We start from the raw sequence: 25,699 nt of genomic DNA, 5'->3' as shown, positions 1-25,699 counted from the left end.
GAGCAAAGCTATATAAGAGCAAAGATTTTGTTTGCTATTGAAATTAGGTTGGTACCCATCCAAACTTGATAGTTATAAACAAATAACCCAATTAAAAAATGGGTAAAGGACTTGAATAAACATTTCTTTCAAGAAGATGTATAAATGGCTAATAAGCACATGAAGCAATGTTTAGCATTATTGGCCATTAGGGAAATGTAAATCAAAATTACAATAAAATACCATTTCACATCCACTAGGACTTGAAAAGGTCAGTTTTCATTTCAATTCCAAAGAAAGGCAATGCAAAAGAATGCTCAAACTACTGCACAATTGCATTCATCTCACATGGTAGTAATGCTCAAAATTCTCCAAGCCAGGCTTCAGCAATATGTGAACCGTGAACTCCCTGATGTTCAAGCTGGTTTTAGAAAAGGCAGAGGAACCAGAGATCAAATTGCCAACATCCGCTGGATCATCGAAAAAGCAAGAGAGTTCCAGAAAAACATCTATTTCTGCTTTATTGACTATGCCAAAGCCTTTGACTGTGTGGATCACAAGAAACTGTGGAAAATTCTGAAAGAGATGGGAGTACCAGACCACCTAACCTGCCTCTTGAGAAATCTGTATGCAGGTCAGGAAGCAACAGTTAGAACTGGACATGGAACAACAGACTGGTTCCAAATAGGAAAAGGAGTACATCAAGGCTGTATAGTGTCACCCTGCTTATTTAACTTCTATGCAGAGTACATCATGAGAAACGCTGGACTGGAAGAAACACAAGCTGGAATCAAGATTGTCGGGAGAAATATCAATAACCTCAGATATGCAGATGACACCACCCTTATGGCAGAAAGTGAAGAGGAGCTAAAAAGCCCCTTGATGAAAGTGAAAGAGGAGAGCGAAAAAGTTGGCTTAAAGCTCAACATTCAGAAAACGAAGATCATGGCATCCGGTCCCATCACTTCATGAGAAATAGATGGGGAAACAGTGGAAACAGTGTCAGACTTTATTTTTGGGGGCTCCAAAATCACTGCAGATAGTGACTGCAGCCATGAAATTAAAAGACGCTTACTCCTTGGAAGAAAAGTTATGACCAACCTAGATAGCATATTCAAAAGCAGAGACATTACTTTGCCGACTAAGGTCCATCTAGTCAAGGCTATGGTTTTTCCTGTGGTCATGTATGGATGTGAGAGTTGGACTGTGAAGAAGGCTGAGCGCCGAAGAATTGATGCTTTTGAACTGTGGTGTTGGAGAAGACTCTTGAGAGTCCCTTGGACTGCAAGGAGATCCAACCAGTCCATTCTGAAGGAGATCAAGCCTGGGATTTCTTTGGAAGGAATGATGCTAAAGCTGAAACTTCAGTACTTTGGCCACCTCAGGCAAAGAGTTGACTGATTGGAAAAGACTCTGATGCTGGGAGGGATTGGGGGCAGGAGGAGAAGGGGACGACAGAGGATGAGATGGCTGAATGGCATCACCGACTTGATGGACGTGAGTCTGAGTGAACTCCAGGAGTTGGTGATAGACAGGGAGGCCTGGCGTGCTGTGATTCATGGGGTCGCAAAGAGTCGGACACAACTGAGCGACTGAACTGAACTGAGGATGACTAGAATCAGAAAGATGAGTAAGAAAGTGTTGGTGTTAGGATGTGGAGAAATTGGGATCTTCATATAGTGCTGGTAAAAGTAAAATGTTGCAATTGGTATAGCAGTTTCTCAAAAAGTTAAACATAGATATAGATATGACCCAGTAAGTCCATTCCTTGGTATATATAAAGAGAATTGAAAACAATGTCCCTGTAAAAACCTGTAAATGGAAAAAAAAAAAAAAACTTGTAAATGGATGTTCAAAATCATATTATCATAATAGCCCCAAAGTGGGAGCAAACCAAACATCCATCAGCTGATAAATAGATAAACAAAAATTGGTATATTGGGGACTTTCCTGGTGGTCCAGCAGTTGAGACTTTGCCTTCCAATGCAGGGCGTGTGGGTTAGACCTCTGGTCAGGAAGCTAAGATCCCACATGCTTCTCATCTCAAAAAACAAAACATGAAACAGAGACAATATTGTAACAAATTCAATAAAGGGTTTTTTTAATGGTCCAAGTGAAAAAAAATCTAAAAATATTGGTATATTCATTCAATAGAATATTACTCAGCCATGAAAGATATAAAGTACTGATTGATACACATTACAACAAGAATGAACCTTGAAAACAGTATGGTAAGTGAAAGAAGTCACAAAAGGCCACACATTATATTATTCCATTTATATAAAATGTCTGTAATAGGCAGATCCACAAAGACAGAAAGTAGGTAGTAGAGTTGTGGTTGCCAGGGTCTGATGGAGGTGATGGGGCGTGACTGCTAGTGAGAATAGGGTTTCTTTGGGGAGTGATGAAAATGGTCTAGAATTAGATATTGGTGATAGCTACATAATTTTGTGAATATACTAAAAATTACTGAATTGTACACTTTATTTTTGAAATATAGTTGATATATATGTACACTTTAAAAAGATGAATTTGGGGAGTTCCCTGGTGGTCTAGTGATTAAGACTCAGTGCTTTCACTGCCATGGCCTGTGTTCAATCTCTGGTGAGGAAATTGAGATCTCACAAGTTGCACGGTACACCCCAAAAAAAAAAGATGAATTTTATGGTATATGAATTTTATCAAATAAAAAAATACAACTGGAATGGTAACTTTTACTAAGACAGGGAAGATTAGGGAAGAGGCCCATGTGGGAGAGAAAGGAAGACTTTGTTTGGCACATGATAAGTTTGAAATACCAAACTTAGACATCCAAGTCAATCTGTTAAGTGCTGCTGCTGCTGCTAAGTCGCTTCAGTCGTGTCCGACTCTGCGACCCCGTAGACGGCTGCCCACTAGGCTCCCCCGTCCCTGGGATTCTCCAGGCAAGAACACTGGAGTGGGTTGCCATTTCCTTCTCCAATGCATGAAAGTGAAAAATGAAAGTGAAGTCGCTCAGTCATGTCTGACTCTTAGCGACCCCATGGACTGCAGCTCACCAGGCTTCTCTGTCCATGGGATTTTCCAGGCAAGAGTACTGGAGTGGGGTGCCATTGCCTTCTCCGAATCTGTTAAGTAGGCAGTTGGAAATATTAGTCTGCAATTCAGGGGAGATGTATGGATTGGAGATATACATTTGGAGAAAAATGAATACATGTAATACACATAGAATGGTGCCTGGAACATAGTAAGATCTATAAACATTAGCTAATATATTATTTTGTATGTGTAGAGTAGTAATCAGTTGGCCTAGCATAACTTGTGGAATCCCTTCTCTGATTGGTAATGCCAGCTCTGTTATACACAAATCTTCCATATACATTGAGGGTCTGTTTCTATCACTGCATTCAAGTAGGAATTGTTTTAGGAGAGAGTAGATTGAAAGCCAGAGCTTCCCTGGTGGCTCAGTAGTAAAGAATCCACCTGCCAATGGAAATGCAGGTTCAATCCCTAGCTCAGGAAGATCCCCTGGAGAAGGAAATGGCAATCTACTCCAGTATTCTTGCCTAGGAAATCCCATTGACAGAGAAGCCTGGTGGACTATATAGTCCATGGGAGTTGCAAAAGACTTGGACATAACTTAGTGACTAAACAACAACAGATTGGAGCCAAGACTACTCTCAACTTTTCTCACTTCACACGAACACAAGTGACTGTACATTTCTGTTTCACCTTTGTTTGTTCAGTTGCTAAGTCATGTCTGACTCTTTGTGATCCCATGGACTGCAGCACACCAGGCTTCCCTGCCTTCCATTATTTACTAGAGTTTGCCCAAATTCATGTCCACTGAGTTGGTGAAGCCACCCAACCATTTCATCCTCTGTTACCCCCTTCTCCTCCTGCCTTCAATCTTTCCCAGTGTCAAGGTCTTTTCCAATGAGTCAGCTCTTCACATCAGGTGGCCACAATATTGGAGCTTCAGCATCAGTTCTTCCAATGAATATTCAGGGTTTATTTCCTTTAGAATTGACTGGTTTGATCTCTTTGCAGTCTAAGGGACTCTCAAGAGTCTTCCCTAGCAGCACAATTAGAAAGCATCAAATTTTCAGCCTTCTTTATGGTTCAACTCTCACATCCATACATGACTGCTGGAAAAACCATAGCTTTGACTATACGGACCTTTGTCAACAAGGTGATGTCTCTGCTTTTTAATACGCTATCTAGGTTTGTCATAACTTTTCTTTCAAGGAGGAAGCATTTTTTAATTTCACGACTGTAGTCATCATCCACAGTGATTTCAGAGCCTAAGAAAATAAAATCTGCCGCTGTTCCCATTTTTTCCCCATCTATTTGCCATGAAGTGATGGGATTGGATGCCATGATCTTAGTTTTCTGAATGTTCAGTTTTAAGCCAGCTTTTTCACTCTCCTCTTTCACCTTCATCAAGAGGCTCTTTAGTTCCTCTTCGCTTTCTCCATTAGAGTGGTATCACCTGCATATCTGAGGTTACTGATATTTCTCCTGGCAATCTTGATTTCAACTTGTGATTCATTCAACCTGGCATTTCAGCATGATGTACACCACATAGATGTTAAATAAGCCAGGTGATAATATACAGCCCTGATGTACTTCTGTCCCAGTTTTGAACCAATCCATTGTTCCATGTCCAGTTCTAACTATTGCTTCCTGACCTGCCTACAGGTTTCTCAGGAGGAAGGTCAGGTGGTCTGGTATTCCCATCTCTTTAAGAATTTTCCACAGTTTGTTGTGATCCACATAGTTAAAGGTTATATACCTCGTCTTTTTTTTTAAGTGCGCTCTTTTGTAATAATCTAATTCTCTAGTATGAGAATACTTTGGATCTCCATTACTACAGGCACCTGTAAGCATTCCTTCTTTTTCTTTTTTTCCCCTTACACTCTGCAGTCGAACACGTGTGACCAGCGCCTAGGGAACTCGCTCAGCCTCCCTCCCTAGCCCTGCCCACCGAAAGTCCCGCCCCTTCTTTTTCCGGAGCCCAGCCCCTCGGCTTCTTTCCGACCTGGCTCGGCGGATCTCGCCCTTCCTCCAATCCCTCTCTACATCTCGCGAGAAGTGAGAGCGCCTGGCCGGACGAGAGAAAAGTATCTGCTCCGCTGAGGGGGGAAAGAAGGAGCTGGAGATAGATTGTGGGACCGATCGCGGGCGGGCGGGAGGCGACGGAGCTACCAGAGGGTGAGTCCTGTTAACATTAACTAGTCCATGACCTGACGGGCGTCTCCCCGTCAACTCTGATCAATCCCAGCGTCCCAGACCGGGGTCTCCCCTCCCAGTATGTGTTGGACGGGGGCGCTGAGGCGGTGGCCGGGCCCTGTCTGAGGAAGAGGGTGGGGCATGGACTAAGGCCGACCAATAAGAGAGAAGGAAGCTACGATTGGCGGCGACGAGCACTAATGGGAGGTCATCTTTACCTTGCGGAGTGACGCCCCTCTTCTCTCCCTCCTCCCGCCTCCTTCCTTTGGGGGGGGGAAGGCGGGGCCAGAGGCCTGAAGTGTGGGGAGAACTTGGGGTAAGTAGCCCCGGGGGGCACAGGGCGTGGCAAGGAGAGGGGAGTTGAATCCTGAGGGAATGGAAGTCTGGTGGAGCCTGGAATGGGGTGGAATGGGAGAAAGGGGAAGGGTACTAAACTGGTTGAAGACACTGGACTTCTCCAAAGAGTGGGGTTAGAGACTTGGCATTGGAAGAGTTAGGGGTAATGGGCAGGAGGTAGGGTTGAGTAGGTGAAAACATAGCATTTGGTTTTGCTGGGAAGATAGGAATAAGTGGAAGTGAGAGCGTGGCATTTCGATTGAATTATTAGAAAAACTATCAGGGACAAGATATCAGAGGAAAAGTATGGGTATGAAGAAAATTAAGTGAATGAGTTTAGGAAGATTTAATAGGGGTGGGTGTAGTGGCCAAAAGGCATCACTTTGGGTAGGGTATGGGGGAATCCAGAGGGGTAGGAGAGGTATTTGGCTGGGAGACTGCTGATAATGGACAGGTGTTTAGCTTAGGTATCAGAAGAAGTCTGAGAAGTGATTTTAGAGCTTTTGGTGAATATGGCATCCAGTCTGGTAACCAGCCTTCAAGAAAGCTAGGATAGTGGTAAAGAGAAAAATAGAACACTTTCATCACTTCTACTCTGATTGCCTTTCTCCGTCTCTTCCTCTTCCCGACTTCATCTGTTCCTCAGCTCAGGGATGGGGGTTTGGGACTTCGGTGGCCAAGTCAAAGCCCCATCGGGAGTTATATGTTGCTCTGAATTGCTTGTTATGTTCTCTGACTGGGGTGTTTACTGCCCAGGGCACCTCCTACCCAGATTCCCGCGTTGCTACTTTCCTGACTCTAAAGTTTGTTTTCTACTTACCAGAGGGTGTTTTAGTACCTCTGAGGGTTGTGTCATAGTAAGTGTAGTTTTGTGGGGGTACGCAGAGTTTTCTCCACAATCTCACTTGATTCCTATGTTTAAAAACTTTGCCGTAGTGTAAGTAATTCTTGCAGAGACATCGGTCTTTATAGGTATTCTAAGCACAGAAAAATGTACTATACTGACGTTTGCTTTGTTAATTGTTTCTTTCCCACTTGAGTTGCTAAATGGATGGTTGCAGTTAGTTTTAGCTAGCTTATGTTTTTTTTTTTTTTTAAGTGGTGTAAATAAAATGGACACGTATTTCAGGAAAGTGAAAAATTTTCAGTTTCTTCTTTTGTGTCCAGATCAGAAAGCTAAAGATATGTCATAATATCTTGGGGGCAAGGGTTGGGGAAATCAAACACAATTTGTACTTAAACATGGAGGATATAAGGTAAGTGGAGACTATTGCGAAATGTAACATGTCAGTAATAAAAGAAGCTAAAGAAAAGTCTGGCAGTTATACTAAGTAGTCTTACCAGTTCTTAATTCTGTACAAAAAAGGGACGAGTCTTTGCCCTTTGTTTGATATTTGTTTATTATTTAATAAAGAGCTAGTACAGTCAATTAATAACTTCTTTGCTGTTGCATAGATTTGTCTTTTACATTGCTTTTCTTTTACTTTTGGAAGCAAAATGACATCTGAAATACTAGTAACGGTGTTATATGAAGAGAAACCAGAGTATGTTGCTTCGTATTAACCTTTGGTTTTCAGCAACCGTTTATCCTCCTGGCCAGGAACTTACCCCTACAGCACATTGAGACTAATTAATTACTGTCCTTATAGTATTAATTAATTAATTGGGTTCCAGTATTTCACATTCAGAGCATTGCTATTGGATATTCAGACATTTTCACAGTTTGCCTGGCAGTAGCACAAAGAAATATCCAATGAGAGGGCAAAGTTCCTTGTTTTATTCTTCCATTCTAGAATTTGTGATGGCTTTGACTTGAGCACTGTCTCATTAGTGTTACCACCTAGCAGAAGGCTAGAGAATAATAAACACTGCTCATCTTTAAACTTCTGGATCAAAGGGTACAACCTGTGATAGTTTCAATGTTGTAACTTTTAATCATTTTTGCTTACCATGGCTTTAAAATGTTGATAGATACCGTTGTATATCTCCGTTCTCTTCCCCGTCCCTTTCCTCTCCCTCTTTCTTCGCCTTTCCTTTCTCACTTCCAGTTCAAAATTAAATTTGTTTTTTCAACCAACTCTCAAACTGCTGCTTTAAGTCCCTGGCTCTGCCTGAACACAGCTGCTCTGAAATTCTCACAAGTTATTGTTTTGTACACGTCAAGAATGAGTTTTTCCTGGGCTGCAGTTGGAGGGAGTCAGTGATACAGCAGCCTCCTATCCATGTCTGAGAGGAGAAACCTTTTTGAAAGGAAGTTTTAGGTGGAGCAAATAGTATTGCCATATAAATGTCTAATAAAAACAGCTCTCTTTTTGAAACTAGTTGGCAGGCTGGCGTACAATTGTCCCTTATCCCATGATAAAGGTACATAAGTTAAGGTGCATATGTTGTCTCTTTGAGAAAAACAAATGCAGCATTGATTTAAAAAGAAAAACATTATTTCTTTTGTTGTTGGTTTCTCTGATTGTGGTACTGTGATTTTAGAGTTCATGGGAGAAAGTCTTCCATTTCTAGAAACATGACAAAATGATTTTTAATCTTCTCATTTTTGAATGTTGCCTTCCCCTAGCAGGCCTATTTTTAGGATCAAGTATATTCTTGAAATGTGGAAATACATCATTTTTGAATGTTTGGTGGATGATCTTTTAACTTCTGAATGCTGTAAGGAAGTGATCCCTACTTCATTGATACCCTGTTCCATTATTGGAGCTCTACTTTTAGAACATTCTTTACATTGTGGTGCTCTTTACTCCTGCCATCTGATGCTACAATAAATAAACCTAATTTCTTGTCAACATGGTAGCCCTTCAAATGTTTGATGACAGTTATGTCCTGTTAAAACTTCTCTCTTACTGGGGTAAATATCTCATATTCTTTCAACCATTCCTTAAGTTACATTTAATAAAGTTCAGCCTCCTTGTCAACCTGCTTGAGTTTTTAGAATTTCTTATTTAGATCTGAATATAACATTTGGTATAATCTGATCAATACAAAGTACAGGGGCAAGTAGAGCTTCTTTTTTCACTGCACTCAATAGTTCCTTTTAAAAAAAAACACACAACATTGATTTTATTTATTTATTTGGCTGTGTAGGGCCTTAGTTGTGTGAGCTCTTGGTTGCATCAAGTGGGATCTAGTTCCCTGACCAGGGATCACACCCAGGCCCCCTGCTTTGGGAGTGAGGAGTCTTAGCCACTGGACCACCAGGGAAGTCCCAATACCTCTGTTCTTAAAGCCTAAGATCCCATTAATTTATATAAGTAATTTTAAAATTTCAGTTGAGGAATTTGCATTTATCCCTATCTACGTTTTATGTTTGAAATAAACTGTAGCACTTGTGAAGAAAAAATGTACACATACATACACATATATATGTATATTGTTGTTTAGTTACTAAGTTGTGTCCAACTCTTTTGCAACCCACATGGACTGTAGCCCACCAGGCTTCTCTGTCCATGGGATTTCCCAGGCAAGAATACTGGAGTGGGTTGTCATTTCCTTCTCTAGAGAATCTTCTGACCTAGGAATCGAACCTGTTGTTTCTTACGTTGCAGGTGGGTTCTTTACCACCGAGGGAAGCCCATATATGTAAATACATATTTAAATTACAGTCTATTAGTGTGGTGGTCTAAATTTGTCTTGCTATGTTCTGTAGGTAAAATGGTGCTTATAAATGAGATAAAACATCAGAAGACATCTCTAGGGACTAAAGACTTTATGTTGGCAGCCAACAACTTTCTTGTGTGTTAATTTTAGCCTGATAGTTGAATTTATGTTTGAGCAATTTTAGCTGATAAATGCAATTTTAAAGCATCTTCCTCTTTTGGGGTTTTAATTTTTACTTTCATTTTTAGCAAATTGCAAATTCTGTATGGAAATGTTTGTGTGGAATAAAGTAGCACGCTGTTAGGGACAGAATACATTTTCTTCTGATACATTCTCATCCATCTAAGATTGTAATTATGAATTCTCCTAGAAAGCAGAAATATGGACTTGATGACCCCTCAAAGTCCTTTCCAGCCCCAAAATTCATAAGTAGAGGCTCAGATCAAGGAACTTACTATTGAAGAATCAAGAAGAAAAATAGAATGTAAAGAAAATGAAGTTGAAATGGTTCTACTGACCCAGTGGGAATGGATAAACAAAAAGCAAGGAACATAAATGACAAGAAATAATGATTCCTTTGAGCTGAAAGCAAAACAAAAGTCATCAACAACAAATATTTTGCATTGGGGTCATTTTATGTCTTAAAATATTTTATCATGACATTTTCTCTTCAGAATTTCCCTGGTGGACACTGTGTTGAAAGAATGTGGTTGGTTTTGTTTTTTTTTTTTTCCTTCTGTTAAATCATAGTATTTTGTTTCCTTTGGTTCTCTTGTTTGTTCTTTTGTTGAGAAACTTAAGGGAAAAAAAAAAATCTGAATAATATATTCACTGCCTGTATACAGTGAAGCAAATTTCAGTTCAGTTTTGAAAGTAACCATAAACTCCATGGCTTCCTTGGAGAGGAAGGATGAATGTTAAAATACTGCAGAGGTTTTATGAAAAGACAAATTTACTATTCAGTTTTTAAAACTTTTTAAGCAGACATCTAGGAAAGATTCCCAACTAAACCAAAGGTGAGCTACTACAGTAGTGTCATGATGGAAAACAAAACTCATTACAAACTCACAACTTTGTTAGCTTCTTCTCATCTTTTGGTGAATTTAATCCTAAATGTTTTCATGTATTTGAAACCTGACTGTGCAAAAAGTTTCTCTAATTCAGTACTGCATTTATCCTTAATAAATATCAATTTGTGAAAGTCTAACAAGAGCCAAGATTTAGCTTGAGAAGTTACTTTGTGAGTTTATGTCTTGGGCTTCCCTGGGAATAGTTTTGTTCTGCCATAGTCTCACCTCCTCACAAAACCCAACTTGTTTTCTTTGAGTGAAGTTATTTACTAATATCTTCTTATCTGGTATAGTGCTTCTTTCTGACCTAGCAGACAGAGATTTATGTTCTAAATTGGCCAGTTTTATTTGGGGCTTAAAATTTACCATGCAGGAGAAATATTACTTTTTTTCAGATTAAAAAATAGAGTATAACCATTCTTTTTGAAATAGGAATATGCCTGCCTTTATTATAAAAACAGGATGATTTATTGAATATAACACAATTGCTATAAATGATTTGTGTTGTCACCAAGTTTCTTGCCAATAATTTTTATTTAAGCTTTATCAAACTGAAATAAAACTAGGATTTAACATGATTTTTCTGGTCTTTCTGGTACTAATATATCTTTCATAGCACCATTTAAGTTTTGGTCAAGCAGTAGTTTGCTAATATTTTACATATCTATGTAAGGGACTTTTGAAAGTCATTGAACATTGCAATACCCTAGATAGGTAACTGTGTTGCCAGTATGTGGACAGTATTAGAAAATAGATTTTTTTCTTGAGAACTTTTGAGGGTCTCCATGATTATCATTGTGGGATATTATAGCTATTTCCTATCTGGGACCAAACTCATACTCGGGTTTAATATTAAAGTCTATCAGGTTTGTTGTTGTTTGCAGCCTATTTAAGTCCATGAAGATTTAAAATTTATCCTTAAAGATCAGTGTTGGCCCTTTGATTGCTATTGCTTTGTTGTTTCAGGGAACACACTTTATTTGAAAATGAGTAGGAAAAAACCAAAACACACCACCAGATTTTTGACAGTGTACCAGTTTCCAGGAATTTTTTTACTTCTAAAATCTTATTGAGGCCAAGCATAGATAGGTATAATGTTCTCTAGTTGTTAACTACGGAGAAGGCAATGATACCCCACTCCAGTACTCTTGCCTGGAAAATCCCATGGACGGAGGGCCTGGTGGGCTGCAGTCCATGGGGTCGCTAAGAGCCGGACACAACTGAACGACTTCACTTTCACTTTTCACTTTCATGCATTGGAGAAGGAAATGGCAGACCACTCCAGTACTCTTGCCTGGAGAATCCCAGGGACGGGGGAGCCTGATGGGCTGCCGTCTATGGGGTCGCACAGAGTCAGACGTGACTGAAGCGACTTAGCAGCAGCAGTTGTTACTAACTTCGCTCCCTGCTATCACTTTAGCAAGTTGCTGCTTCTTTGTTTTTGCTTTATTAACCTTCTGAGAATAGCTCAGAATAGTTCCTTGAATCCTCCAAAAGCCTGGAGAGGCTTTTAAAAAGTTCTAGTCTAGTTAATTGCCTGTATGAAGCTGCTTCCATACAGCTTCTAAGCTTTGACCATGTGTTGCCTAACTTATGATTCAGCCTAATTCTCACTCCCATCTGTTTTCAGTCATTTGCCACAAAACTATTTGGTCTATTTAAACTGGCTCCTTTCTTTGAAACCTGTCGCTGCATGTCTGAGCCTGAAATCCAGAAATTAATTTTAACCTACTCTTTGATCAGTTCAAGGCACTCTACTGTTTATTTCTCAAACTGTGGGTCTCAAACTGCTTTTGGTCTTAGTACCCACTCCTCTGTACTCTTAAAAATTATTGAGGACTCCAGAAAGCTTTTGCTTATCGTAATTGTATCTGCTTGTATTTACCATATTAGAAATTAAAATGGAGAAAAATTTAAAATACTTTATGTACTTATTTTAAAATAACAGTATAAATGTATCTATAGTTTTAAAAAGTTGGGGAGAAGAACATCAAATGTCTGGCTGATAGAAAACATCTGTATTCTCGTATCTGCTTCTGCATTCAATCTGTTAACAATATGTTGTTTGGTTGAAGTATCTGAAGAAAACCTGTGCTTACACAGATGTGTAATAGGAAAAGAAAAGATTCTTTTCAGATAACTGTTGATAATCTTTCTTCTTTGATACTACATCAAAATCTGAAAAGTGATAGCTTCTTAAAGGTAGGCTGTTGTGTAGAATCTGATACCACATCTGTGAACTTTTAACACCCAGTCTTATGTTGCGCCTTAAACAGGTCTTTTGCCCATGTATGTTGTGAATACCCATGAACCCTCTGAAAGGGTCTCAAGGACCTGTAAGGATCCCTGGAGCCCTTTTTGAGAACCACACTTGAAAAATACAGCTGTTTATCATGTAGGAGGAATATCCATCCATCTTAATGCTTCTCAAAGGGTGGGTTACTGACCACATGCATCTGAATTACGCAGGGTGTTTTTTAAAGTGTCGATTTTTGGACACCAAAGCCAAGAGAATCCAGGAGGCCTGGGGATCTGTATTTTTACAGTGTCTGCATGAATATGCTAAAGATTGAGAACTATGGAGATAGCTTAATCATATTTTAAGAAAATCTATTTTCTAAGTTTTAAGAAGTCAAATAAAAAAATTGGTACTTGAATAGTCCTAATATAAGTCCTTGTTATCAAGCACTCTGACATTTGTCATATTTGGGATATCTTAACCTTGTATTTTAATTAATAATAGTTATCATAATACCAGAAGCTTGCAAACTAAGGCCTCTTGGTAAATATGTTAGGCTTTGAAGTCATGAGGTCTCTGTTATAACTATAGCTCTGCCATTGCAGCACAAAAGTAGTTAGCCAGAGACAACATGCAGAGAATAAGCATGGCTGTGTTCTCATAAAACTGTTTATGGACACTAAAATTTGAATTTCATAAAATTTTCACGTCACAAAATTTTCTTCCTTTGTTTTTTTCCAGCCATTTAAAAGTGTAAAAAGCACTCATAGCTGTGGACCAGAAAAGACCGAGTGGCAGGCTGGGTTTGGCCTATGGGCTGGAGTTTGCCAGTCCTTGATGCATACTGTGACTGGTTTATGAGTTTAAAAGTTATTATGCTAAAACATACTTATTGTTAAAACCATAAGCATTATTTAATTTTCCTAGACAAAAATAATGCTCCAAGAAACTGTAGTCCCTCAAAGTCATGTTTCTGGACATTCATTTATATAAGAAACACTTGTGTGTAAACTTGGAAATGTGCTATTCAGTTGAAAGTAGTCATACAATATGCAAGTTACCATACAACTTTCAGGTATTACAGAAAGATACAGTGTCCATTTTTATATCTTCTTTGGGATGTGTGAGAACAGGTTACTAGGATTTAGTCCAACTTCAACTACTTGACTCATCTTTTGCCTATTTTTTTTTTTTTTAATTCTCGACCTCAGTTTTCCAATTTAAGTTTATAGAAGTATACTTGCTTTTTATGTAATCCTTTTGGGGCATTTGGTTTACCTGCTAATGAAATAATGTGTTAAACTGTTGTTATGCTAAATAATACAGTGGAAAATGAACCCAGATTTTATTAACAGAAATCTCCCTTCCTAAATAATCTATTGTCTAGTTAAACTTGAGTCTTCTGTGGTGTCTGGGGTTAACATACCTTCACTATAGTCTCATATGTTTATTGGAATCTTTTCCTTAAGTCAGTGTTGTAGGTGTAATTCGAGTCACAGCAACACAGTATCTACTGTATGGAGAATAAAATGTTGAGACTGCTGTGGTGGACCCCTTCAGTGTTTGTGCTCTTTGCTTAGCAGCAGCTAAATTATCTTAGAATCTGAAACTTAGTAACCAGAGTTATGTTCTCAGAAGAGCACTGTGTATAATTTTTTTCTTTTCAGTATCATAGGGACATAGAGCCTGTAGAGCTCTGTTTGGGTGTCTAAATGTTTTCGCTTGTTTGTAGCTCACTGAAAGACATTCAGTACCTTGATTTCAGCTCTGTTCCCTTTGTGATTAATGGTTGGGCCATTTCTAGGTGTTTTAATATAAGTACTACTTTTTATTGTTAGGCAGCATTCGTGGGTTTCTGAAAATAGATCCTTGAGGGTAACAAAGAAGGAATTATCTTGAAATGCTTGATTTACCCTGTGTATCAGTCTGAGTTTCTACCACATCTATTTCTATTGATATATGATGCTGTTAGTTTGTATTTTTAGAAAGCTTTTTTGGTAGTCCATTTTGAACTTATCAGTTGATTCTGTGGTTCTGTTGCTTTGTAGTGTACAGTGAACAACTTTGTTGATTTTTAAATACTATACTGTTAGTGATTTAGAATACTTTTTAGTCGTGCAAATCAGTATTCTTTTTATGATTATATTATTATTTGATTAATAGAAGCAATCTATGATCATTGTAGAGACTTTGGGAAACACTGCAGGTAGAAAGAAGAAAATACAATCATCTAGACTACTACTGTCCAGAGATAACCATTGTTAACATTTGATGTTATTTCCCTCATCTTGTTCTGTGCTTATTTTTTTGTTTGCTCTTTTATAGATTTGGAATTATGGTGCATGTGCAAGTTTGTATCCTACTTAATGTTTAGCATTTTCTCATGTTGTTAAATAGCTCTGAGAAATGTTATTATTAACAACTTATATATATTGTAAGACAGTGTTTCAATTAATATTTTCCCATCCTTTGTAAACATTTTATTTAATTCCTTTTCCTTTTTTTTTTGTCATAAATATGACTGTGGTGAACATTTTCATATATAGATTATCCATGTTTCTGGCTTTAGCCTCAGAATAAAGTCCCAAAAGAAGAATTAGTTGTTCAAAGGATATAAAACATTTTAAGACACTTAATATAAACATTGCCAGATTGCTTTCCAGAAAGACTGTCCAAATAATGTACTCCCCAAAGTCTCATGTTAAGGTTCCCTCTCTGCTGCATCCTTGATTAGCAAGCATTCTTTTATACTTGAAACTGTATCTTAAAATATGTGGTCTAGGTTTTATTTTCAAGGGTCAATTAACTTGATGAATACCTCTCTTCTCCCCATTTTTAACACTCTAACCAAAAACTGTAGAACTTCTTCTATGTTATTTGTATGATAAGAACGTAGAATTGATTGGGTGTAGTCACATAAAGTTCCTTAGGCACAAGGTAATTGTAAATATGTATTTAAGATAATGTCTTAAATATATATTGCTTTAACTACATAAATAATCTACATCGCAGTTGTCTTGTGAACCCAGCAGCTTTCTGCAAAACTTGGAAAGATAAGTGTAAAATGTCAGCAAAGTATACTTGAATATTGACTTCAGATTAAATTAATAAACATTTATTGAACATCAACTGTGTTAAGAAAGGAAAGGCTTCCAGAAGTTTTAAGCTGGATTCTATATTCTACCCCATTTTCCTTTTGGTCACAGATAACACAGCCATTTCCTTTTTATTCATGAAACTAAGTAGTCTGCTCCTTGTTACTAACACATTACCATTGCATTTCTTTTATAGCAATTATCTGCTATTAATGTGAAATTATTTTTGTGTTTGTTTCATCTTTGTAGACTCTTAAGTAAGCACTATGAGGGCAAGTATTTTGTCTGACTCATCGTTGAGTTTTGGAGCCTAGAGTGTGTGTTAGGCACTAAATAAAGGTGTTCAGTGAATTAATGAATTTTTTAATTTTTACTTTTTGATCCCAAAGATGAATCTAAGTTACTAGTTTCATACATCTCATTGTCAAATATTTTACCAAGACCTAACCATCTCTTTTGTGCTCATGTATACTCTGGAATTGCTAGCAAAATAATTTGATAAATGATCTTAAGGAATAGAAGAAATAAGAGATCTAATATGTACACTGATCAACCTATGACTAATTGAACTTGTAAATTAAGCCATCATTCTTATCTTAACTTGGCATGTTTCATGTTAGATAATAGGATTCTTTGCCTGGCCAAACTTTAGTCAGGCTCCTGAACCTTCTTTTAGGCCCATCTCCCTTGTAAAATTGAATTTTAGCAAGAACTTTGCTAAGTCAGTTTACCAAGAACCCTTTCCCCCTCAAAATCTGTTCACCCTCACATCTGATTAGGTTCTTCATCCTGTACCATCCCTCAGGTGATGTCTGATCTTCTTGGCCTGTCTTCAGGAAGAATCTTGTTAGGTTAGTTTAACCAGACTCTTCCTTATCCCTTGTGTTTTCCTCTTGGTAATTTTCTAGTCACTGACCCCCACCCTATACCTTGGCTATAAATTCCCACTCACTGATGATATATTCAAAACTGAGCCCAGTTATGTACTGAAGTCTCTTAGCTTCTGTTGCAATGCTCCTAAATAAAATCTGTTTTTTACTGCTTTAACTACTGTCTGGTGGTTTAGTCACTAAGTTGTGTCTGACTCTTGCGACCCCATGGACTGTAGCCTGCCAGGCTCCTCTGGGATTTTCCAGGCAAGAATACTGGAGTGGGTTGTCATTTCCTCCTCCAGAGGATCTTCCCGACCCAGGGATCGAACCCGGATCTCCTGCATTGCAAGCAGAATCTTACCTACTGAGCTCCGAGGGAAGCCCTAACTGCTGTCTAGTTCTGGGTTTTTTTCACACAGATGAAAGATTCTTTTTTTGCAAAGGACTATTGTCTTTATTTTTATGTCTACTTTGCCTGGCACTTAGTAGTTTCTTAGTAATGTTTTTGAATGAATGCATGATAGTTAGTCTGAACTCCTTCTAGATTTTCATGAATCTTTGATGTTTATGGTGTTTATCCCCTTCTCATTTTTTTGTACTTAGCAATATCTGCTTTTTGTTATTAGGAACCTAAAACAGGCCCTTGGGTGTGTTTATACCTGGCTTTTATTCCTTACCATGGCTTTTATTGCTTACCTAAAGTTGGGTCATCTTATTAACATCAGTTGGTTACTAAAGAAATGATCATATTACCACCAATTCCAGAGAACTGACTTTGTAGACTTCAGTGACATACTCCATCCTCATTCTATTTAAAAAAAGAATAGAAAGATATACATATGTATACTTATGTATATACATTTTAGGGTATATTTCTGGCTCTGACAAAATTATGTAAGAAAGATTCTATTAAATGACCCCAGTCATTAAAAATCATTCTCTAAACCTAGGATTTTCTTCACTTTTTTCTCTGTCAGCATTCAAATAACTTTATCTCTTTTAAGTGAATACCAGTTTTTATCATTCGTGCATTGTGGTGAATCTGAGTGTGTGAGCCTTTTTCTTGGCCCCTAGGACAGCCCTTTTTTGCATCTTTGTTTTCCTGTTTGAGATCTCCATTGAGAGCATTTCACTTTTCCTTGGAAATGTTTCTAAATATGTGTATCCTCTGTCTGTTATTTATTGCTTAGTTCTGTAAAATGCTTGAGTTTCATCCTGAAGAATAGATTGAGAAACAGACCACAGACTTGAGTGCCATGCCTGGACACGTGATCTACTTGTCAAGCAGTACAGTTACAGATGGGCTGTGAGTTAAATTCTAGTGAGTGACAGCATCATCATTCAAGATTTCACCTTTTGTCTCAGTCTTTGTACTACAGAAATGTGTTGCTATTTGTTTTGTGAGAAGGCATCAGTTTGACCTTTCATAATTAGAGATTTAAGTATCAAAGAGGAATAAGCAATGGCATTCTTTATGTGCAACAGTTGATACAGCAGATTGGGAATGAAAGAGAAATTTTTTAAAGGATGCTAACTGGAAATTCTTTTTTGAGTGGGGAGACAGATCATTATTGTAGTTAAATATTTCTAAGAGATATCACTTTAAAGCTAAAAGCAAGAATGATGGAAATGAAAGAAGGCAAGAGACTGAGGGAATGAATTGTAGGAGGATTTCCCTGGCAATCCAGTGGTTAGACTCCATGCTTCCAATGCAGGCGGCGTTGGTTCGATCCTTGGTCAGGGAACTAAGATCCCACATGCGTTGTGTTGCAGCCCAAAAAGAAGAAGGAGGGATTTCCCTGGTGGTCCAGTGGCTAAGACTCTGAGCTCCCAGTGCAGGGGCCGGGGTTCAATTCCTGGTCAGGGAACTAGATCCCACATGCCACAATGAAAATCGAAGATCCTGTGTGCCATAACCCAGGGGAGCCAAATAAATAAAGAAATAAAAATTAAAAAAAAAAAAGAAGAAGAAGGAGAATTGTAGGTATTTAAGAGAAAGGGCCTTCTTCCTCTCATTGTGGTCTCCCTTTGGTGCAAATGGCAAAACAAAAGCCAGCAAAATGGGAAGGAAGCGGGAAATCCTAGTTAGTGACTGTCAAATTTGAGTATTTAAGAGGCATGAGAGTTCTTGCTTCTGTTACATTTTAATGCTTTTCCCTCAAACTTATTTTGCCCTTTTCCCCACTTTTAGAAAATCACAGTTTTTCATCTCTATTTCTTAGTAAGGGTGCAATGAAATAAAATTTGAAAACCATATATTGTGATGTGACTGTGCAAAATCAAAAATTTTGAATTCTGTGGTTTGAGGAAAACCATTCCAGTACTGTCCCATTTCTCAGCCAAGACCCTTTCTCCCCTCTAAATCGGTAGAAAACTGAGAAAATTTAGCCTCCAAAAACAACCAAGGTAAAAAATTAGGAATCCTGCCTGGTTCTTTATGTTATATCTGTTCTAGACCTTGTAGTTTGCTTCCTAGTTAAAAATATGTTAGAGGATCTTGTTGGAATAAAATTCTCCTTTAGTGATTATATTAAGAAAGCAGGTTCTGGGACTAAGAAGTAGAATTATCTCTAGCATAGCAGTTGTTAGGAATTTTTCCAGAGATCAATTGCTTTCCAGAAATGTTCTGAGTTTTCAGCCATAGTGGCATTGGTCTTTGCATTTATTTACTGATCTATATTGATATTTGTATTTATTTTTTGCACTATGATGTCGTTGTAGAAAGTGCTAAAAAATCATCATGTATTTAAAATAAACAAACAAATCAGAAAACCCCCTTGTCCTGGGGCTATGTGAAGAATAAAGCTCTCATTTTCCCAGTACCCAGTCATCAGCTTGAACTGGCCTCTCCCAGGAGCAGAATTTATTGAAGCAATTTATCCTGGCTAAATGTGATATAAATCTGTGTACACCTGTGTACATGCAGGCTCTTTTCCATTACAGCAGTGCTGCAGCATCAGTTTCCTTCATGCTTAGACCCTGTTCCTATCACACTGAAGGATTACTAAGAAGCCCTTTCTATTTTATGGGGCACCCCACAATTTTAAACACTGATTCGTTGTGGAATTACTGATCAGACTACCGGAAATACGGGCTTCCAACCCCAGAGTGAGTCTTAACAGAGTAGGAGAGATGGTTCCACTCCCATCTGAGTTTTAAGCATGTTTTTAAGTTTCTGATTGTCAGATTCCATCTAGCACTTTAATATTTTATTTTGATGTAGACCTGACTGAGGTTAACCTGACATTTTGGTTTATCTTCAAGATAAAAATTCAGAGTTTGGCTACAGTTCTGAAATTTCTGAAATCGTTTCTAGGCATATTCAGATTGTAGTTCTTCTCTTTCATCTTCCCTTGTTGTTCTTTCATACAGCTTTCTCTCTCGTAGAAGGATGTTTGAAAATGTCCTTTAGGGGTTTTATTTTAAAAGACTATTTAAAAAAAAAAAAAAAAAATAAAAGACTATTTTTGTGACCCTCCCTTTTTTCTCTACTCCTTCAAAATACGGTATATCTTTTAGGAATATTTTTACTGTGATTTACGTTTCTAATCTATCCATCTCCAGCTACCGTTTTATTCCTAGTTAAGATGTGAGAAATTTCCCCCAACCCATTCATTTGGAATTATTATTCTTTGACAAAGAATTTTGATCAACATTTCAAGAATTTAGCTCCAATAATTAAAAAACAGCAACAGTATAAACCCTGTTAATTCTTCAGAGAAACAGAGAGGATAGATGGTGATGCCTTTTAGTGCCATTTCTTTTATCCCCTGCAGCAGCTCACATCTGTTGGCTGCAACGGAGCAGCCCAAGAACTCTGGCCGAGAGCAGCACAAACAGCCGGAACATATTCACCCAGTAAACCCCCAAAGAGTCGACATTTGTTTTATTGCTGCTTTTAAAAACCTAGCCATAAATAGAATCAGGGGGGAAGGGCACCGATATTTCTCCATTTGCCACAGATGATTGGTGGGGGGAGAAGGAGGCTCCCTGTAGGGAGAGAAAGGTTTTATTTTTATTTTTTTATTAATGAAAATCATTTCCCATGTAGCCCAATAGGATGGGTGCTTTGTTTTCTTTGGCAATAATCTGAGATAAACGGCCCTTGCCAACAGTCTCATAGTTTATACACTAGGGAGCCAGATTATGGCCCTGTAAAATGGAGCACCCCTCCTATAATCCCTTAATTAATTAAATGACAAATTTTGGTCTTCTCTAGTTCAGAAATATGGCTTCCGCATCAAGCGTTCAGTGGATTTATTGACGTAGGGAACTACATTGGTTGTAATTCAGCAGACTGGAGAAGTGTGTTATATACTATAACAGAAAGAGGGAAAATCTAGCAAAAGGTTTGAAATTCCTTGACTCTTCAGGTCTACATTTTTCTAATTAAAAGTTTCAATTGAGGCACAGTAGATCATATGCCACCTGTCTAATGGGTCTCCCCAAAGTAGCCTGTGTTTACAGCTTTGATAGACAGCATTCTTGGAACACCTGTTTCTGGGCTTGATATTTTTGAAGCACTTTTTTTTTAAACTCCAGAGTATTTAACATAACTTTTCCCCCTACCTCCCCCTCCTCAGCTCCGCTCTGCTCTATGAAATATGGGAGACGACAGACCGTTTGTGTGCAATGCCCCGGGCTGTGGACAGGTACGTTTACAATATACTTTATTGTGAATGTCTCGTTGTGAATCAAAGTGGCTGTTTTATCACTAAGGCAAAGAGTTTAAAGCCGGTGTTTTACGTGATCACTGGAGGTAATCAGATCAGAGGATTTGCAGTGTGTAAATCCAAGTTATGAGGAAGTGTAGGCACTCTACTGTAATGAAATCTGCCGTGCTCTCTTCCATATTGTTATTCTACTGGTGATTGTTTCCCAGTACACTGTGTTTAGGAATACATGTTGCTCTTGCACCCTTTCTAAAGCTGTTTGTATAAATACAAAGCAAGTTTAGAAATATCTTCTCTTCAGCCTTCATGAATATAAAAGTCTGTTCAACATATTTGGATAAGTAGCTGAAAATGCACCCATTCATTGTGAACCTCTATTTGGCAGAGCCTATTTTGGATTTTGTAAATAAGGAAAATAGTTTCTTTTGATTGTTGACCCAGAAAATCATTGTTAGAGCTAAGGCAAATGCCTGTCCAGGAAAGACAAATCCAACATAGAACCCAAGTTCTCACAGCAATATATAAACACAGGGTTTCTCAGCCATTTTCCCTGTCTGATGTTGTTAGATGCTTCCTGTGTGTTAGCTGCCATGCTATGGTTTGTATGAATATCATTATGTATCAAATAGTTTTTCATCATGTACTTTTTAAATAATTTTGTTGAAACTACCTTTCTTTTTTTTCATTTTTTTATTCAATACCTTCTTAACTCTTATTCCTAGACCCTCCCCTTCTGCCATGTTCCATAAAGGATGAAGAAGAAAGGAATACAAAGAAAGTCTTATCAAGAGAGTTTTATTTCCCTCATGAGTTGATTTTCTGGAGCCTGAAGGGTTGAATTTCTGTTCAGTTAGGAATATGTCGAGAGTTTCCCTGGTAACTAGATTGTAAATAATCTGCCTGCAGTGCAGGAGACCCAGGTTCAATTCCTAGGTCGGGAAGATCCCCTGGAGAAGGAAATGGCGACCCATTCCAGTATTCTGGCCCAGAGAATTCCACAGACAGAGGAGCCTGGTGGGCTACAGTTCATGAGGTCGCAGAGTCAGACACGACTGAGCGACTAACACACACAGGAATATGTCATGTGACTGTCCAGTGACACAGGTAGTATGTGAGATTGCAGACTAGTTCTTGTAAACATGGTAAATACTTAGAGAAGTATAAAAAGAAAAGAGTTAAGTTCCAGAGGTTCCTAAGAATTAGAATTTGAGAGGGGGATGGGGTGGGTTGATAACAAGAAATAGTCAGAAGGGCAATTCCAGATTTCAATAAATGCTAAAAATTTCACAAAAGACTAAGAAAAACCAATATATTCTGAGTATTTATCATTGTAAGGTTTATATAGATAAATATATAATTTTTTTTCAATAGAAGCCACTTGGAAAATTAGAGTAAATTTGTTTCACTTTTCAGATGGCCTTATTGAAGTACACACCTGAATCTGATTTATCCAAATTTTTGTGTGTGAATTTGTTGATAATTGTATTTACTGTTACTGTCATAATTGATACCTGGTACCTCTTTTTACAGTACTTCTCTCACTTAGTTTAAAAGTCTGCACTTTTGATGAAAAGATTATTTTTCTTCACTGACTGTTTAAGCTGCTCAGTGCCCACTTAGATGTTGTATGCTTAGACTACCTAGACAAGGACTTTAATAAATAAAAATGGAAGATAAAAATAAAGGAATACATAGGAAGAGCATTTCTTAAACCCTCTAAGAAAGAAAATATAGCAATAGGGTTTCTTCAGGCTGTCTCATCAGAAAAAAGTAGTTTGCACTGAGATTTGTGAGATCCCAGAAGGGTTTTGTTTTTGTTTTGTATTATTTTTGAACTAGGGGTAGGAAAACAGAGACTCTTTACTTTAGTTCTTTCTTGTGTTGTCGGGTTCTGTTTACCATAAGCCTTTTCCTTCTCTTACTCCTCCTTCCCATTTCTGAATTGTTTGTTGGTATTTGGGTTATTAGGATTCCTGTAACCTCTGGCATAGATTCTGAAGGCTTTTTTTTCCCCCTCAGTGAATGTCAAACTGAGGGAGATTGCTACCTTCTTTTGGATTCAAGTTACATGTTTCATAGAAACAAAGGATAAAAAGCTGTAACTTAAGGCTTTGGGGTATCATGATTCATCCTTTACCTCCTTTGCATGTCAAAACTGTATAGTCATGTGAGACTGCAGTTCCTTAGTTATGTTTAGTCTCCTTTCAAGTTTCCCCCAATATGTAGTAATAACTCTAGAGAGGTCTCTGTAAGATTTACTGTGATTGCTTTATGTTCTATAAAATAGTGAAAATCTGGCAGAGAAGATAAATTTGGTAAAGTGAACTACCCTTGGCTCGTTGTTCCAGCTTCCTTGTATACCTTGAAAATGGTTTCATTCTGGAGCCACCTTGAGGCCTTCAAGCCTATTTATAATCGATCGTCATTGATTCAAAGTTGTTACTCCAGAAATGGAAGAATAATAAAAACGTTATATAAGTCCCAGGAGAGGTAATAAGGACCATGGTAATTTTCACAAGGCATGTTTAGAACTCAGCAACCATAGAAACCTCAAAAATCAGTGGCTTCTACCAGTTAGAGGAAGCAGGAATGAAAGCAAATTATAATTCAAGAGAACTATGCATAAAACAAAACCTGTAGGAATCTTGTAATTATTTAAATATCTGCTGTCTGCCCAGGTTTTACCCTGTATACCCCTAAACTCAGAAATCGTCTTACACTTTAATATTAAGGGGAAGTGAAAGGAAAATTCACCTAAAATAGACTAGTGGATTATGCTGTCCACCATATAATCAAAACCACCGGGCCTTCAATGGATACGTAAACATGTTTTGGTTGCTAGGTCTTTAATGGCTGTTATTTTTGGATTCTGTTCATGATCCACTTCCCAACAGTAAGTCTGATGTGACACAGCTGAGTTCTAAATACGCTACATGTACTTTTTAAAAAAAGATGGTTGCTGAAGGTTGTGTTCTTTGCATTCTTATCTGAAAAGACAGGTGATAGGGTTTTCTGAGCTCTCTCATTCCTCTTCTCCTATAGAGTCTCTGTTTCCCCTGAGCCCTCATCACCCTCATGAAGAGGAACTTGGGAAAGTAATATCCCTCCTAATATCTCTCTCTGGAATGTGGTAACAGTAATAGTTAGAACTGCCTTTAGAGAATGGGTTAGTGTTGTTAAGGCAACAGAGCCCCAGATACTACTCTGTGGTAAACAGCTGGTTGAATTTGAGGTGTATGGGTCTTAGAAATGTTTATAAGATAGCATCTATTTTAAAATTCTATAACTGTAAATAGCTTTGCCTCTGTGTTATTAAAATAATAGGAATACAGTTTGATGCTGAATCTAGGAAGTCTTATAAGTTTTTAAAGCTTTGAGGGGCACTTTTACTTGAAAGTGGATTATAAAATTGTTCTTATTGCATGTGGAAGCAGGAAAAATTACTACTGGGTCAATAATCTTGAATTTGAGGTGTTACTTCACGTGTTTCAGATAGATAACCTAACCTTTTGGATACTTTCTGTCCACTTTTTTTTTTTTTCCCTCATGCCTGTGGGATTTTAGTTCCCCAACCAGAGATTGAACTTGGGCTCTTGGCACTGAAAGCATGGGGTCCTAACCACTGGATGCCAGGAAATTCCTAGTCCAATTTTTTTTACCAAATGTCAACAATTTCTGTATTCCTATAACTCCCTCTCAGGCACATGATACTGGTTTGCAGTACAAATTATGCAGATTTAAGTAGCCTTTCCGGTTACCATAATCAGGTCTTTGAGCAGAAGCTGGTTGTATAAGCTTTTTACTTAGAATGTCTGTTTCCTTAAGAACAGGAACACAGTTCCTCTGAGAAGATACTATTAGTGGATAATTAGTATCATCCCATTATTAGCCATTGAGAAAGGTTTCTATCATAACCACTCAGTATCAACTTTGTCCTTTTAAGGAAAAATCCTTTGATTGTTTCTCCGTCCATTGTGACCCTGAGGAGCTGTATTTCCCGCTCCCCACCCACCTTGAGGATATCTACTACCAGATCTTTTCTTCTCCCAGAGAACATTTAAGTACAGGTTGAGATTCTGTTCATATCTTTCTGAGACATGAAATGTATAACTAGTTCATAGACCTCCAGGGCTTGCTTTCTCTTTCTGAGGCCAAGGGTAGCAGTAGAGCTCTAGTTGGGGTGGGATGGAGGGCTGCTTCTTTACCTCCTTATCTTGTCATATAATAGGAATAATGTTTATGGTGCTGTAGTCCTGGCTTCACTTGGCATTTAACCAACCTCCAGTGCTGTTTATTGCTTTGTATCCTCTGCCTCCATGAACATTATCCCTTAAATCTCTATTGCTTTGTAATATATGAGGCAACAAATAGCTTCTATGATTGGTTAAATGCTGGCATGCTACAAAGGTGTGTATTTTATTGCCTATATAACCCACATCTATAGAGATTGTTCCTGTTATCCCAGCCCTCCCATTAAGTGGGCCCTACTGGTACTATGGGACTCTGGATTTTTAATTCTGTCCCTTTGGCAAGTTTTCCTATTAACTGGCATTGGCACAAAAGAAAAGCAGGGAAGAATGACTGGTGCTGTTTACTAATTCTTTATGTTAGAGGAGCA

General features: G+C 38.1%; 1 protein-coding gene across 4 annotated transcripts in view; it reads left to right on the top strand.

Annotated features, from left to right (window-relative positions):
• Nucleotides 1-4,902: 4,902 nt before the first annotated feature.
• LOC120858307 (cyclic AMP-dependent transcription factor ATF-7) overlaps nt 4,903-25,699 on the top strand; it is a 96,657-nt gene continuing 75,860 nt past the window's right edge. Inside the window, exons 1-2 of one of the 4 annotated variants that reach the window (XM_040234292.1) lie at nt 4,907-5,506; nt 20,992-21,060. In XM_040234292.1, coding sequence (XP_040090226.1) covers nt 21,013-21,060 — 48 coding nt within the window. In that variant the 5' untranslated portion in view covers nt 4,907-5,506; nt 20,992-21,012. The other 3 variants (XM_040234291.1, XM_040234293.1, XM_040234294.1) reach the window with 3 other exon arrangements.

This window comes from Oryx dammah, unplaced genomic scaffold (genome assembly GCF_014754425.2).
Source record: "Oryx dammah isolate SB20612 unplaced genomic scaffold, SCBI_Odam_1.1 HiC_scaffold_29, whole genome shotgun sequence".
NCBI lineage: Eukaryota > Metazoa > Chordata > Mammalia > Artiodactyla > Bovidae > Oryx > Oryx dammah.
The sequence above is the reverse complement of the archived record's forward strand: the minus strand, read 5'-3'. Positions and strand labels throughout refer to the sequence as shown.